The sequence below is a fragment of the Coturnix japonica genome, chromosome 10, assembly GCF_054131305.1.
Source record: "Coturnix japonica strain WE chromosome 10, WE-NBRP24, whole genome shotgun sequence".
NCBI classification, from domain to species: domain Eukaryota; kingdom Metazoa; phylum Chordata; class Aves; order Galliformes; family Phasianidae; genus Coturnix; species Coturnix japonica.
In genome coordinates, this window is record NC_140672.1 from 15,076,429 (window position 1) to 15,093,047 (window position 16,619).

General features: G+C 43.8%; 1 protein-coding gene across 1 annotated transcript; it reads left to right on the forward strand.

Moving 5' to 3' along the window:
* Positions 1 to 9,151: 9,151 nt before the first annotated feature.
* On the forward strand, positions 9,152 to 16,359 carry LOC146759440 (obscurin-like protein 1). Its single transcript, XM_085510392.1, has 4 exons — positions 9,152 to 9,470; positions 14,899 to 15,060; positions 16,033 to 16,299; positions 16,346 to 16,359. The coding sequence occupies exons 1-4, from the start codon at positions 9,152 to 9,154 to the stop codon at positions 16,357 to 16,359; spliced, it is 762 nt and encodes a 253-aa protein (XP_085366518.1).
* Positions 16,360 to 16,619: the final 260 nt, after the last annotated feature.

Genomic DNA, 16,619 nt, shown 5'->3' on the forward strand with positions numbered 1-16,619 from the left:
GGCTTTATCTGTTGAAAAACTGACCTAAAACAAGCCAAGAAGACTCCGTTGGAACTGGTTGATGCAGAACAAAGACATCCCCAAAGGACAACTTGCACTGTTTGATGAACATTATCGGATGAGAGCTAAGCTAAGATTTAAAAAGTTCTGGGGCTGTCTCTGAGCATCAAATACAGAGGAAGCCTGCATGATTCCCTGAGAATGGATACCTCCTACTTTGGTGTTGGGTTAAGGGAACACTAGCAGTAACTCCTATCACAAAATGTCACATGGCTCAGACAAAATGCCATCAAGAGGGCTTAATTAGGAGCACCAAATGGTCACAAGATGGTCTTAGGGCAGGGAAGTAATCTATCTATGTGACATTGATTGGTGCTATTATTTCTTCACAGCTTGACTCTAGAGGGACTGTTCTTCTTTGGTCACCTAGTTTTAAAACAATAGATGTCTCCTGTCTATTACAATTTTTAACGAATTATTTGTTCACTGATGCCATAAATGTGCCTGGCATAGCAATTGGCCTTGTTATATTCAGCGACTGAAAGCAACAGTTGTTGCTCTAAGAAATGCAATACTAAGCTAGGTCTGCCTGTAGCTGACAGCCATCAGCTTGCTCCTCAGGCAGGTTCTGTCTGGATGGAATGAAGGGCATGAAATACTGATGTGCTCATCAAACGCTGCTTGTTAGCTTAGAGACAAGGTGTTGAATAGGTTTGTTCATGTATTGCAAACACGTTACTTAGCTGCCTTCATTCTAGCTTCAGAAGAACATGTGCAGAATACAGAATTGATTAAAAGAAATAAGAACTGTCTGCATAGAACTTACTCTTTCCTTACACAGGAGAATCAAGCACACATTTGTATGTGAGTACCTCCAGAGGTGAAACTCGATCAACCAAATGTAACGAGCAGAGACATTACAATCAGTTCTAACTTCATGTATCTTAATGCTGTGCTGAATAAGCCTGAGTCAGGATGTAAACCACTTTCTCTTTTTTTCTTCAGATGAAGCCATTAATTCTGTCAACAAGCCCAAAACGACTCCAGAAATATCAGTCAGTCCTTCTGAAGACCTGGAGCTGGTGTGTGAGGTGTCAGCTGCAAGCGGAGCTGTCGTATGGAAGAAAGATCAAACAGAGGTGAAGCAGGACCAGAGGACAACCATCATCTCCCAGGGGACGCACCGCAAGCTCATGGTCAAAAATGTGACCCTGAAAGACCAAGGGAGCTACAGCTGTGAAACAAAAGATGACAAAGCAACATTCCAAGTGAAAGTCAGAGGTGAGAAAATGCTTGAAATCCCAGAGATAAAGGAACGCTTCATTTGGTGTGTCTTGCATTTGGAGGATCAACTTACAGCCTCTCTGGTGCAAAACACTTTGGCTATAGGACTTTCTTTGTCATCTAGTGTCATAGCTACACTTTTCTACACGTGCTTTTCCATCGAGGAATGAATTACTGCAACAAACAATAGGCAAGGAGGGTAACTTGTGCAGCTCTTGTAGTCAGCTGGTGTCTGCAGGGTTACAGTGCAAGAGCACACCAGGCATGCAAGGAGTGAGAAAAGGGGAGGTGTTTGAAGAGATCTGGTTACAAAATTTGAATGACACAATTAGGTGGAAAATGCCACTAATCTGACTCATAAATGGCCTGGGTTGCAAAGCCCCACAGTGCTCATCCAGTTCCAACCCCCTTCTTCCTATGTGCAGGGTTGCCAAGCAGCAGCCCAGGCTGCCCAGAACCACATCCAGCCTGGCCTTGAATGCCTGCAGGAATGGAGCATCCAGAGTCTCCTTGGGCAACCTGTTCTGGAGGGCCGTTCTCTTCTGATTTACTGGAAATGTAGAGAGACATGAGAAGAAAAAAAGATAAGGGAGAAGGTTCAGTAGTGCATGCAGGTGTTCTAAATCTCATGTCCAAATCTGCTATCAGACTGCGAAATGTTTAGCTTTGTGATATGATGTGATATGATATGATATGATATGAAATGATATGCTTATCATTTCCCAAGGCAAAATAGAGGGGAAAGTGTTTTCTTGTCTTAATGAGGCATCACGATGCTCTCTGTGAAGGGCAAGTATAGTGAAAATGGGGAACTGGAGTAAGCTCTGCAGCAGACTACAGCAAAATGGTGTGACTGTTGTGATGTCCCTGCAGAGAAAGAAGACCTGTTTACAAACAAGGACAAGGTACAAAAGGAGGTGAAGGCTGTACTGACTCAAAATGCCACGCTGAGCTGCGAGGTGGCCCAGGAGAAGACAGAGGTGAAGTGGTACAAGGAGGGGAAACTGATCACCTGGAGCAAGAAGTTCAAGGCTGAGTCAGAGGGCAAACAGCGTCGGCTGGTGGTGAGCCAGGTGGAGAAGAAAGATGCAGGGGAGTACAGCTGTGAGGCTGCTGGCCAGAAACTCACCTTCAAGATTCATGTAACTGGTAGGAAACACATTTTGGTTGATATTCTTTGATTATTCCATAGTCTGGCTGTGGAAACGTCTGTGTGAACGTGTCCTCTTGATTCTGCCATGAAACTGTTTTGGGGAGGATGAAAAGAAATGCTTACAAACGTGCAGCTAAAATGATTATTTGTTTTTAACAGTGTTTCATCCAGCTCTTCCCCTACGACTACTTTTATAATGAGCTGTCCATAGATGTCCAACTGTGATTTGTACAATGTGCAACACTGCTCTACCAGTTGATATTTCAACAGTAGTAGTTACAGATCTCTACTGTGGCTGCACTGAGGTTTGGTTGTTGGTGTCCTAAGAACTTTTAGTCAGAGGCATTGCACTTGCCTTTGGCTTGTTGAATCCCACGTTGACGACCATTCGTTCCATGTTCTGTAAATGTAATGACCAGTCATGAATCCATTGATACCTTTCTAATTGTACGTTTCTCATTAGTCTGAGAGTTTAGCATGGAGGCAGATCTCTCACTCCAGCTGCAGTAGAGATTGCTCTGGTGTCAGTATATTTTGCACAAGATCCGGTACATTTTAACTTAGACTCCAGATAGCCATGGGCACATCAGCTGCATTCTGAGTGACCATTAGTGAGCTGGCTGATGACGAGGGTTTGTCTTCTGTTTTATTTGAAGCTGCACTCTGCTGGTTTTTGCTCGTAAGTCAACTTGTTCTCTGTTAACTTTACAGTTCTGAATGTATTCTGAGCTGATCAGGACTGGGAATCTGTTTTCTCCTCTTCTTTCTTATGGCAGTGAACACATTGGAGCTTAATCCTGGTCAAGGTTTGGCATTTGGTCAGCTATGTGGAGGAGCAACTGTACTGGGAGTCTACTGCCTTTCTGCTCACACAGACCTGGTGTCCTTGCAGGGCATAGCTTGCGTTCTGTTCCCTTGTAAAGGTTGCAGTCTTTGCTCTCTCCATCTTGGGGCATTCTGCTCCTTCAGTCCCTGGTGTGCAATATATCTCTGCTCCTGTAGTAGACAGTTTTGCTGCTGCCTGTGGTGTAGACTCTAAACTATCAGCTCTTACTATTCCCACACCACATGGATGTGATTCTGGGGCCTTTGGATCTGTTCCGTGAGTTGTGTAGCTCATGCTTTTGGCTCAGGAAACTGGCAGTTTCAGCAAATAGTGGATTACAGAAAGGGTAGATTTGGGAGGTATCTGTCAGAGAAAATGAAATATGAACGATGACAGAAAGACTATGGCAACAGCTGGAATCTACCAAGTTAATCCTCAGCAGCCAAAGCCAGCCCACATCTTATTGCAGAGGTGTAGGGAGAAAACACAGCAATGTAGTGCTTTTACACTTGAATTTTGCTAGCTGAGGGCTATTATTAGCTGTTTGCCTCAGAAACCAAAGGTTTTCTGTTCTCTTTCAGACCAGATGAGCTCATGGCTGCACAGGGTAATGTGATACCTCCTCCTCTGCCATACGTGGAGAGTGCTTGCCTAGCTACCGTTGCTGTATTTCTCATGTGTACCACTGTAACATGACGTGCAAGTCCAGCCCTCACTGCAGAATGATCTGGTGTGAAAGTCAGGAGGGATTATGAGTACTCTTGGAGTGGTTGGCTCTTTCACTACAGAAATCCTCATCTTACTAGCTTCTCCCAAAGTGCAATGGCTTTCTGAGTCTTAATTTCTCCTCTTACCATTGCACTCAGAAAGCTTTTCAGGGTTCCTCTACCCCAGGGTTCCACTGGTAGCACAGAACAATCCCATTTTAAGGACATGTTGAATGTTAGGTGCTGAGTGTGACGCAGACGCATTATGGGACGCAGATTAGAGCTTCTTGCTTAAAAGAAACAAGTGCTGCACACCTTGGAAACCTATAGAAAACTAGAGTAAAAAGGGCTGATTCTGCCATCTCATTATCTCAGTATTTGTGGTGCATGCTGAAATCCTTATTTGAAGTGGGCCAAAGCTCCATTGCATTTGTGAGAAGTTTTGCATCACCTGGTTGGTCTAGGCCATGTTTGTTGTCTTGCTAATAAGCAACCCTTCTGATCTTCATCAAATCATTGCGGTTGGAAAAGACCACAAAGATCCCCACATCCAGCCTCACCCCATCCCACCATGCACACTGCCCACGTCCCTCAGTGCCACATCTCCATGGTTATTGAACACTCCCAGGGATGGTGACCCCACCACCTCCCTGCAAAGCTGTGCCACCACATCACCACTCCTCTTCAGAAGAAGTTTTTCTTAACATCCAACTTGAACCTCCCCTGAAAATCATCAGTCAGAACAGGGGCTGTTGAAGATGGGCGGAGAGAATGATGCTTCTACAGTCAATACAAGCAGGGAGATCAAATGTAGAGTGTATCAACTGCATTCTTGCATTGGCTTGCTGCCCTGCTCCCTCGCCTTCAGTGGACTGCAGTGCTGGTGGTAGAGCTGTGGTGTGAATCCTGGGATTGCACGTACTGCAACGGTCAGCAGCACAGGAACTTGAGCTGAACTTACCCTCCTGGGCAGCTGCTGCCACTCAGAATTCAGACAGCATGCAGAGGAGAAAGTCATGAAGGAAGGGAAAGGGATGGCAGCAGAAGGCTTCACAGAGTGACAGCGGGGAGAAAGGAGATAGGGGACAGGTCCTGGAAGGGTTTTCCATGACTGCTGGGGAGCAGGAGCCTTCCCGGTCACCTGAGCTGGGTATGCCTGAATATGCTTGCATGAATGATCTGAATGAGTGGTCTTCCATGTCTCCACTGCAAATAAAAGGCAATGTCAATCCCCCTCACACCTGCTAGTCCTGCATTCATGCTTGGAGCCTCTGTCTTGGTATCAGCATCAGGACCCTGGGATCTTTCCTGGGACCCAAACAAGCATCGGAAGCTTATTCAAAATTGCTCTGCTGTTAGAAGCTGGCTAGCACTAGAGAAGTCCATGATGTAAGTGCGTCAGAAATATTCTGCACTTCTACAGCCTTTTGTAGGGCAAACCATGGAATAGAAATGGAAGCCCATTTATTTAGGGTTTATCTGTTCTCCCACGCCTCAAATAGGAACTAGCATGAATGCTCTCAGCAACCAGTTGTTGGTAAAAGGAGAACCAGATAAAACAGTGATTAAAGTAATCAATAAAAGATTCAATGTATCAATCGATCCCACTTAGCAAAGTGATTAACTGAATCACCTTAACTGAAGTGTGTATGCCTAACTAATTACACTTGCTATCTTTCTGATGCTAACTCCATTTGTTGACACAAAGGGTAAGGTGGGCTTTAAACACTTTCTTCTATATGTGTTAGGTATTAAGAGGAGATGACCTCAGCCAGTTCTCTGAAGAATCAGGGGTTGCTGAGAGTAGAAAACCATGCTTTATGCATAAAACCGAGCTACAAAATCTAATGTAGGCCAAGTATTCACCATATTAAGGGCTATATCATTCCCATAGGGTAAAGTCAAAAGATGGTTTTCTGCTCTTAAATTTCTATGGTTTCCTGATTTTGAGGTCTTCACTTCATAATTGAGCTGTATTTGGCTGATCTCCAGTGCAGAGTGGAGCAATATCAAAAAGACAGACAGATGAAGATCTGTCATTGTCTTCATTAGAAGAAATCTGAAAATTAGGAGTCAGAGCTGATAGTAAAGACTACCCAGAGGAATGGGATGACCACAGGGACTGTGCTGAGGATGCATTATAATGTGTGATAAACACTGTGAAGCAGTGTTGCTCCAGGAAATGGTCCAATACAACATAGAAGCAACTGTTAATGTCTTCCAGTCACAAGTTGCTCATATCTAATGTATTATTTACCCAATGTTTTCCAGTTCAATTCCAGAAGCAGAGGATGCCTTTATCAACAAGCAGAAGGTGCAGAAGGAGGTGAAGGCTGCACCAACAGAAAATGCCACGCTGAGCTGCGAGGTGACCCAGGAGAAGAAGGAGGTGAAGTGGTACAAGGAGGGGAAACTGATCACCTCGAGCAAGAAGTTCAAGGCTGAGTCAGAGGGCAAACAGCGTCGGCTGGTGGTGAGCCAGGTGGAGAAGAAAGGTGCAGGGGAGTACAGCTGGGAGGCTGCTGGCCAGAAACTCACCTTCAAGATTCATGTTACAGGTGAGAGAAATTGTTTCGACTGTATTGAACCCCCCAACAAAGAAGGAGGGGAAAGTTAAGTGGTTTGACACATTTAACCCCAGCATTCAGTGATGTAGACGGTGCTTAAATTCTGTTTAATTTGTGTACATTCCTGTTTGCCTTCTGAAGCTATGAACGCAGAGGACTTGGGTAGCCTCAGCTTAAGACAGGCTGGAAATAATTTGGGAATTTCCCTGGGGATCTCATGTAGATGCAATGATAGCAAAATGAGAAGTCAATAATTTCAGGGGAAATTAAAGAATATTAAAGATATCTTCAGGGCACAAGCACACCCCTGCAAATGCTTCTTCCTAAATAGTCTCAGAGACAGCATTTGGTCACAATGCTAGAAGGCGGCATTGGTGGTTTCTATTAAATTAAAGAAACCTGCAACTAAAAAGGTTTTCCCATATTGTCTTTTGTTTTCTTCTCTATAGCAGGTACAAAAGAAATGCTTAAAAATAGAAAGCCTTCAAGCTGGTGCTTTTCTTTCCAAAATGTAGGAAGACAGGCGTTCTATTTATTAGGAGAGTCTGATAAGAAAGTGGAAAAAGGCTTTTTACCAGGGTCTGTAGCAACCTAAGAAGGGGCAATGGTTTCAAAAGTGAAGAGGGTAGACTCAGTTTGGACATGAGAAAAGTTCTTTATGATGAGGGTGGTGATACACTAGAACAGATTGTCCAGTGAAGGTTGTGGGTGACTCATCATTGTAGTGTCCAAGGGCAGGCTGGATGGGGACCCTGGGCAGCCTCATTTAGTGAATGATGTCCCTGACCACGGCAAGAGGTTGGACTGGATGATCTTTAAAGCTTCCTTCTATACCCAAACCGTTCTATGATTCCATAGGGGAAACCATTTTATTACTGCCTCTGAAAACTCTGGAGATATTAGAATTGTTTTCAGAAATAAGTAGGTGAGAAAAATATATTTCCTCACTATGACTTAATCACAAACAGAATTTAACCTTGACCCTCACCTGGCTTTTGCTAGCAAAGCAACTTACAGCTGTCAGCTTGTTTGGACAATTTAATGCCTGTCCCCTTGTATGAAACAGACTTTTCAATGACTGCGTATGCTGGTGTGCTGCTGGACAGTGGGGAAAGGGGTGTTTTTTAATTTTTGAAGATTTTGGAACATGATACTGGTGGAAATGAAAACAAGTTTAGGGCTATCTAAGCTGTTTTGGTCTGGCAAGGAGGAAGTTCTTCACTGGCAATTGATATAGTTCAGATGTTGGCATTCAGTTCATAGCACTGTCAGGAAATGTGAGTGGGAAAGCTGTCCTCAACGGTACAGTCCAAAGACTAATTTGGGCATTTGGGGAAGGCTGTGTAGAAAAGATTCATGTCTTAAATGTGCCCATTTGCCTTCAATTCCAGAAGCAGAAGATGCTTTTATCAACAAGCAGAAGGTGCAGAAGGAGGTGAAGGCTGCACCAACAGAAAATGCCACGCTGAGCTGCGAGGTGGCCCAGGAGAAGACGGAGGTGAAGTGGTACAAGGAGGGGAAACTGATCACCTCGAGCAAGAAGTTCAGGGTGGAGTCAGAGGGCAAACAGCGTCGGCTGGTGGTGAGCCAGGTGGAGAAGAAAGATGCAGGGGAGTACAGCTGCGAGGCTGCTGGCCAGAAACTCACCTTCAAGATTCATATCACAGGTAAGACAGGTGTTGTCTGAAATACAGCAGAGAACAGTAAAGTAAAATCTAGTTTCCATTATACAGTGATCCAGGTGCAGTAGTCTGTGCTGAGGTATTTCCCCTAGACTTGATTGCCTGGGTTTGTAGCAAGTATTTGGTTTTAGTATGGCACAAAGACCTGTTTCAGTCTGTCTGTAGAATAATAATTACTGATATATGTACAGTGGAAGCAATATTCAAGATATTATTCAAATCTCTCCTGTGCCTGAGATCCCAAACTGTAATTCTTGTTCACCTAAACATTTGACTAAGATAAGTATGTGCAGTGAGGCTGGAGTGCATGTTGTACGTGCAGCCTTTCATGGCAGGAGAAGCAGGAACTTCTCCTAGTAGTACACTGCCTTTTTACTATGCCTTTATGTTGGAGGCTGCATCTGGATAGGTGAGTCTGCTACTCACAGTAAGAGACCTGGTAGAGCTGACTATTCCCAGAGCTCAAAGTAAGATAGATATCTGCAAATCACACACAAAGAACAAAGGACTGCGTTGGTGAGCAATTTCCTTTGTGCCTTTGACAGTCACAGTTGTGGCAATGGTAGAGGCCATGAGGAGTCTGTTCAGGAAGCCAGGAGTACTGTTCTGGGTCATGAAAAGGCAGCCAGTGGTTTGACTATTGCATGTTTATGTGTTTTGATGTTTCACAGTGGGTCTTAAGTAAAAGGAACTCAGGTTTTGGTTGCCTGCAGGACAGATGTTCTTTTGGGTTAAATATGTTTGCATAGTGACTTGCAACCATGGGACTGGTGTTCAAGGACCCTCTTGGTTCCTTCAGTTCCTAGGTTCTTTCTTGCCTAGATTTGACACTTTGTTTCAACAGAAGAGCTGATATTCTCTAGTGAAGGCTATTAGTTTGGGCACAAGTGGTAACCTAAACCTGTTCCAACCTGTACATACAAACCTGCAAGATGGTCTCATTTCAGTCCTTCTGTTTTTCTTTTCTTCCCTCAGAGCCAAAACCTGTGTTTATAAACCAGGAGCAGGTGCAGAAAGAGGTGAGTGCTGCCCTGGCAGCAAGTGCCTCCCTCAGCTGTGAAGTAGCACAGGATACAACCGAAGTAAAATGGTACAAGGATGGAAGACTGCTTGCCTCCTCCAGAAAGTTCAGAATGGAATCTGTGGGCAAAACACGGCGTCTGGTTGTGGAGCAGCTGGAGAGGAAAGATGCTGGAGAATACATCTGCGAGGCTGCTGGCCAGAAGATGACCTTCGAGCTGGAAACAACTGGTGAGCATTCGCTTTGGGAGCACTAAGCAGCTGTTTATGTGGCTGAGAGGAAGACTGGCTGTCTTCTACCCTGTGGGCATGGAACAGCCACAATTCCCCCTGAGGAAATATTTTAATATATTAATTCCTTTGGCTATGTTAGAGCTCATCATGAGGTCAGCTGATGTTCTTTAAATGCTCGGAGTCTAGCAATGTGGGGAAGTGGACTGCTATTTGCTGTTGAGCTTTAGGCTAATAAGCCTGATTTTAGAGGACCGTGGACTTCCCCTTTCCCTTCCCCTCTCCTCCCCTTCTCCCTGGACTGATCCTGCATGGTTTGAGAATGATTTCAGATCAAGGTAAATGAGGAATTGCCGTGTGAAAACCTGTTGTTTTACTGCACTATAAGAGACACTTAGTCAAAAGACAAGTGTGTGTTCCAAGCTTGAGACTGCAGGAGATCCTAGAAACAACTCAGCTGCTCAAACCTGTAGTCTGGGTGAATATTTTATTGTCAGTTATGGTCAGGAGGAGATGCTTGAGTAAGACAAATAAAAGGTCATGGGTAAGTTGGTCCTTCTTGTGATATACTTCTAGGCTTTCATCAGGGAAAAGCTTAATTAGTCCAAATAATCATAGCAGAAAGCACACCAAGAGTATGAGAGTGAAATTTATACTTTCTTGACGTGAAGGAAAATTTTACCTGGTTCTGCCATTCCCCAAATATTTGTTTCCTTATGACAAAAAGAGCTTTGCAAAAGTAATTTTTTTTTTTTTTCAGTGTTGCGTGCAACACAAAAAGGGGTAGAATCTAGGAGGCCACCTGAAATGTTTTTTCCATCTGGAAGGATACATTTAAGAGCACCCATGGACCTGGTTATGAACAAAACTAAGTTCCCAACTAAATCCACATTCTTCTTTCTCCTTCTCAGAATTGCCTGTGAAAATCAGCAAACCATTGGCAGACATTAGCGTCACTCAGAAGGACAAGGTCACATTTGAGTGTGAGCTGTGCAGGCCCAACGTGGACGTCAAGTGGTTCAAGGTATGACATGTAATGGTATTTTCCTTTCTGACTTCTCTGGAAATGAATGAGAGCCTTTAATTTCACTTCCAAGGGATGCGAGTCTGAGCTTTTCCTTGATAGCTTTTTCACTGCTCTCTTTTCTTTATGCTCTTTTATTTGCCCAGATCAGCACTCTTTGTTATTATGTCCTGAGTTCATTTATCAAGTTGAAATTGAAGTTTGTTTTGGTTTTATTGTGAACTTTTTAGGTCATGCTGCACAAAATATTGTTGGTTGAACTACAGTACAGTCTTGAGCTTCAAGTCTAACACAGAAATTCTCAGCCGGGATTTTGTAGCCTTGTTGTGAACTGGGTTTTTGGGGTGAAATCTCAGTTTTCTTTGCACCTGACAGTGTGAGAATTTGCTCTGGCACTTTGTGTACCTCCCCGGTGCTCAGCTGTTCCTTCCCTTACTTGGGGATAACGTCATTTATTCAAGGTGATGTCCAAACAGGCTTGTTAACAGTCCTCTGCAGTGCTTTAAGCTGTCATAGGTCAGCCAGAATTTATGCATGTTCTATAGCCATTCCTACATGTTGAAAACACTGCACTGTGCTTAAGCTTCAGCATATGTTCCAGTAAGCACAGTTCCATTAATTCTAGGGGAGTGGGTGAATTAAGCATAGATCTGAAGGCTCCCTTTGCTGAGTGCAGAGATGGAAGGACTAATGGAGATCTGACTTGATATTTTCCCTTCTAGGATGGGAAGGAGCTCTGTCAAAGTAAAAAAGTGGGCATTACTTCCCAGGGAAATAAGAGAAGTCTCATTATTCACAAGTGTGAATATGAAGATCAGGGAACATCCACATGCTGAGCAGCCTAAGACAAGACATCAGCTACCCTAAAGGTTCATTTTATGTTTAACTGAAAGAGCAAATAAATCCTCTTGTGGTATTTTGCACCACGGGAAGAAATGCTTCATGGGCAGTTTGGGCATTTCTTGGTTAGTCCTTTTGGATACCTTTCTCTTTCTTCTTTATGCTCAAGACAGATTTTCCCTCCATGTGTTGCATTGGTTAAACCCCAGTTTGTAGCTCATCATTGGGCTCTGAAGCATCAGACTTGTTACTGAACACACGGGTCTGCTGTGCCCTGGTAGATGCCACCTTCCCAAGGGACGTATGAAAGGATGCTTTTTTCTGATTTCCTACTAGATGCTGTCCTCATGTGGCCACTTGGGTTCAGTGTTAGCATGAACATGAACATGTGTTCTGTCCCATGACTTTGGTGAACTCTCATTTTCTCTCTCATTCTGCAACCAGGTTGGGTTGCTGTTTCAGTACTGGCTGTTTTATGTAGCCATTCCATTTGTTCTGGTTTACGTTCTTTTTTATTTACTTTTTTTCAGGCATCATTTCTATACAGTAGACAAAGCCAGCCTATTACATTTGATTTACAGTTTTTAGCTTTTGCTGGTAAGCATTTCAGCTCTCAGGCAGTTTTACCAACAGCTTTGAAGAGCTGAAATGAACCAGCCTGGACACGATGGTCTGTTTTTGTTGGTGTAATGAATTTATGAAGTTAAACTGATTGACCCCATAAGGTTTTACAGTGTATGACTCACGTCTGGCAGAGTTATCACAGCAATGAGTTTATATACTTAGCATTTCAGGAGGCAAATGGTTGGGGATACTCTTTCATTTGCTTGCGTCTCAGAGTGAATCACTAGTATGTGAACCATCCTTCATCTCCTTTGTATTGCTTTTGTGTGTGTCTGTGTGTGGTTTCCCCTGTGAATTTCATTCTTTCCAGTTATATGGAAGTTCTCTTTTGAGCAGTGAAATTAGATGTTCCATCATCAGTCATAATGGTAAAGCTGAGTTGCCACGTTATCTGTGTCCTTTCTGTCTGGCGTCTCAATAACTGCTGCCCCACCACAATATCTGCCTAATACTTCAGCTCCATGGATGCCTCCTTGTGCAAACTGAGAGCCTGTATTTGGTGTGCATAGATCTGGGCTTACATCTGTGCTGGTAAATGCACTAGTGCATGGGCTAAGCAGTCCTGCCTCCTGTGCTGTGGGCATTGAGATGGGGCTCCTACAAGCTGCCCATTGCAAGATATTTAGAAACTAATTGCTGCGGAGGTTTCCATCCTCTTTTCAGACTAACTAAAATTTGGTTAGTGGGATCAAAACAGAAGGGGCAGGGAGGGAGAGCTGACCAAGGACTACTGATGGAACAACTATGAATCCTTGGTTCCTCAGGATTCCCTGCATCAGCAGTTGGCAACAGGAGTAAGGGGGCTCAGGAGGACACTGTGGAGTAGTGTGAAAAATGAGCGAAGAGAGTTACTAATTGATGCCTCTTGGAAAGTAGTCCAAGAGTGGTCCTCTTCCTAAACTCTCCTCTTGTGTGTGGTTTTATCTTTATGAGGTGTTCATAACAAGTGATGTGTAGATCTCCCTTATCTCATAATGTCTTTTCCTGCCTGCAGTGAATATGCAGGATACTGGATCATATACCAGCTTCTTTGAATTACTGCTCATGTCAGGAGATAAAATCTGCCTATTCTTTGAACTAACACTGGCGAGGGTTAGTTATTCTGGCTACCGAGAGAATGACACAGCAGATTAAACTCTTTCATTTCCTTCTTTGTCAAATGCCTTTTCATCTAACTGTGTGTCCCATAGAAATTCAGAGCAGTGTTGGCTGAGGGAAGTGGAAATATTTATCTCCTGTGTGTATCTGCCACCCTATTTAGACATGCTGGCAGAGCGCAGAGATTGGAGGAGTTGGATTAGGCAGTAGTTTCCCTATTGCTCACAGAACCACTTTTTCTGTGGTCTCCCAGCTACCCTGTGCCCAGTGGCCTATGCAAGATGGAGCGGAAAAGGCTCATTTTATGAACAAACAGGAACCTTTCTGGTCAGATTAATACCTGTGCTCTTTTAGAGAGATTTAGATACTAGAGATTTTAGGTACTGGAATAGGCTCCCCAGAAAGGTGGTTGAATCACCATCCCTGGTTGTGTTTAAGAGCCTTTTGGATGTGGTACTCAGGGATATGATTTAGTGTAGGGTTTTTAGAGTTAGGGTACTGGTTAGGCTGCGGTTGGACTTGATGATCTTCAATGTCTTTTCCAACCTGGGTAAATCTATGATTCTATGCAGGAACTCTTCTCCTGAGGTTAATCCAAGTTGTATCCAGGCCCTTCAGAAGGAAAGGGATATAGCAGCACAGAAATATGGCCTGATTCTGACATAACTAAATGCAGACCTGGAGAGTTAAAAGGGATTGTGTGATGTTCAAAGGATTTTGAAGCAAAGATGTCCCCTAGGTAAGATTTGTGGCTGACATTCCCCATACATTGTTTGTAGGCACACAAGCTAAGGAGAGACTAGTGATGAGCATGCAGAGAAGCCAATGGTTCAGACAGGTTTGTAGTGACACAACACTGTAGAGTTCTGTCTAGTTCTCCTTGGCATAGTTTGGAAAATAAAGATGAGGTAATTGGTGGTAACCAATATGGCTTCATCAAGGTCAAGCCATGTCTGACAACCTTGGTGGCCTTTCATGATGGAGTAACAGCATCAGTGGATAATGGGAGAGCAACTGACATCATCTACTTGGACTTGTGCAGAGCATTTGATCCCGTCCTGCATGACATCCTGGTCACCAAACTGGAGAAAAATGGTTTTGATGGATGGACCAGTTGCAGGATAGGGAACTGTCTGGATGGTCACACTCAGAGAGCTGCAGTCAATAGCTCAGTGTCCAGGTGGAGGGTGGTGTTGGGACCAGTGTTATTTAACATTTTTGTAGGCAACATGGAGAGTGGAATCAAATGCAGCCTCAGCAAGTTTGCAGATGACACCAAGCTGAGCGGTGCTGTTGATGTGCTAGAGGGAAGGGATGCTACTCAGAGGGACCTGGACAGGCTGGAGAGGTGGGCCCTTGGCAGCCTCATGAACTTGAGTGTGGCCAAGTACAAGGCCCTGCACCTGGGTCAGGGCAATCCCAAGCACAGGCACAGGCTTAGAGGAGAATGATTTGAGAGAAGCCTTGACCCTGAGGAGAAGAGTTGGTGTGGAGGGAGGTGTCCCTGCCTATAGCAGGGGGACTGGAACTAAATGACCTTAAAGATTCAGTCAGTTCTATTGTTTTTCTACCCTTAATTTTGCTTGAAAGGTTTTAGAATAAATGAGATTCTGGTTTCCATGAAAACTGTTTGCAGGGAGCTCCATTGTAGCTAGTAGGTCTGTCTTTAAGTTCAAGGGCAATAATGCATTGACTGTGTTGAAGAGAGAAATGACTCAGGAATGGATGATGGTTTAGAATAAAACATAATCCTACTTATTTTCTATGCAAACATGTGTAAGGAAAAGATGCTGTACTCAGTTCTGGAAATACCCTGACAAATATATCTCTACTGTTTCACAGCTGGAGATATCAAGATTGTTAAAGCACTGGAAGATGTGGAAGTGAATGAATATGGGAGTGCATCTTTTGTCTGTGAGATTTCACACGATGAGGTTCAGACCCAGTGGTACAAAGAGGACAACAAGCTGAAGGCTGATGACAACATCAGAATGCAACAAGATGGTAGGGTGTAAGCGGGGGGTCTTTCTCCTGAGTGGGGGGTGGGTTGGAGATCAAGCATATAAGACATCTGAAATGAAGTGAAGAGGGTTAAGAAGCGAGTTCCCCTTTTGTTTTGGGACTGAGGTTTAGGTGGAACAAGTGACATGGTGGGATGCTTAGTGTGGGAAGTGTGATGCTATCCCACCATCCCACACTGCTGGGAGCAGGTAGGAAATGAGTGCAGTTATTTCCAAAGTGGGGGTGAACAGGGCAGTCAGTTCACCTCTCCAAAGAGGTTTTGTCTGACAGTGAGTGTGATCCTTCTGTATCAGATACTTTGAATTTGACGGTGGCCGCATTTGATCAGTCCTTGTAGAAGCCATGTTTAGATTCTGCTTTGGTCTGCTCCATTTCCAGTTCAAAGTCGTTGGACACTAAATGAGACAGCTGCATCTCAGTAAAAGATGTGTTTGAATAGCTGTGATGTGCTTACTATTCAGATTTACAGAGCTGAGGTTTTGTCCTTGGCTATACCAAAGAAGTCAAATCAGGTGAAATTAATTGTATTTCTGAACTAGACAAGTTTAAGTTTGGTAGCACCTAAATTTGGTGCGGTTTGTCATTGATTTCATCTGAAAGAAACTTGCAGGCTTTTTATCTGCTGTTGTCCCCAGCGTAAGATTATCCATTCACATCCTAAAGTACTTGTTATATTTTCAACTCACTCTTATTTGAATAAAAGCCTCAACAATTGGGAGCAATTTAATAAGCACAGAACAAGAGCTGGACCTTGCATTTGGTAGATACTGTACAGTATTACTTCATAGAAATGTAGTCAATGGCATTCCCTATAGACAATCGTTTGTTTTATCTTTAGAGTCGTTCAAAGAACCATTGTGAACTTGACATTAATTGGAATGGAATACACGCAAGAGACTTTCCTCTTCTTCCAATTGTCCTCATCCTTTCTTCTCTTCCACCCCTGCTTTGCAGATTACCATATAGAAATCACCAGGAAGTTGGAGGACAAGACATCTTTGGAACGTCATTCTGTCATCCTGTCCTGTGACTTCAGGCCTTCTCCAAAGGTTGTGAAATGGTTCAAGGGCCGCACACCCATCGAGCCCTCTGAGAAGTACAAGATCAAGAGGGATAAGCATTCAGTAAAGCTCAGAATTCTGAAGCTGAAGCCCGATGATGCTGGTGTGTACAAGTGCAAGGCAGGAATTGCAGAGACTGAGGCCACGCTGACAGCTGAAGGTATGAGCAGGGAGGGTGGCCTCTTCCATGTCCTATTTCACCTCAGATTTCTCTTCTTGAGGTTGACTTCTGCCGTTCTCTCCTGCTAACTTTATACATGTATTATCTTCACATAGATGATTACACAAAGATCATCTAGTCCAACCATTCTACCACATCCCAGTATGATTTATAGTAACAGTGGTAACAGTTCACCTTGTTTCCCCACAGCCCGCAATGTAGAAGTAACGAAGCACCTGCAGGATGTAGAAATTGAAGAAGAGAGCTCTGCTGTCTTCTCCTGCGAGCTGTCCCATAATGACGAGGACGTGGAATGGTTC

Bases quoted from the DNA above. Each gene is read 5' to 3' on its own strand.
- LOC146759440 (XM_085510392.1), top strand. From the start codon at position 9,152: ATGGTCTCATTTCAGTCCTTCTGTTTTTCTTTTCTTCCCTCAGAGCCA. The intron at 9,471-14,898 runs GTGAGCATTCGC...ACTGTTTCACAG, and splicing joins CTTCGAGCTGGAAACAACTG to CTGGAGATATCAAGATTGTT. The intron at 15,061-16,032 runs GTAGGGTGTAAG...CCTGCTTTGCAG, and splicing joins CATCAGAATGCAACAAGATG to ATTACCATATAGAAATCACC.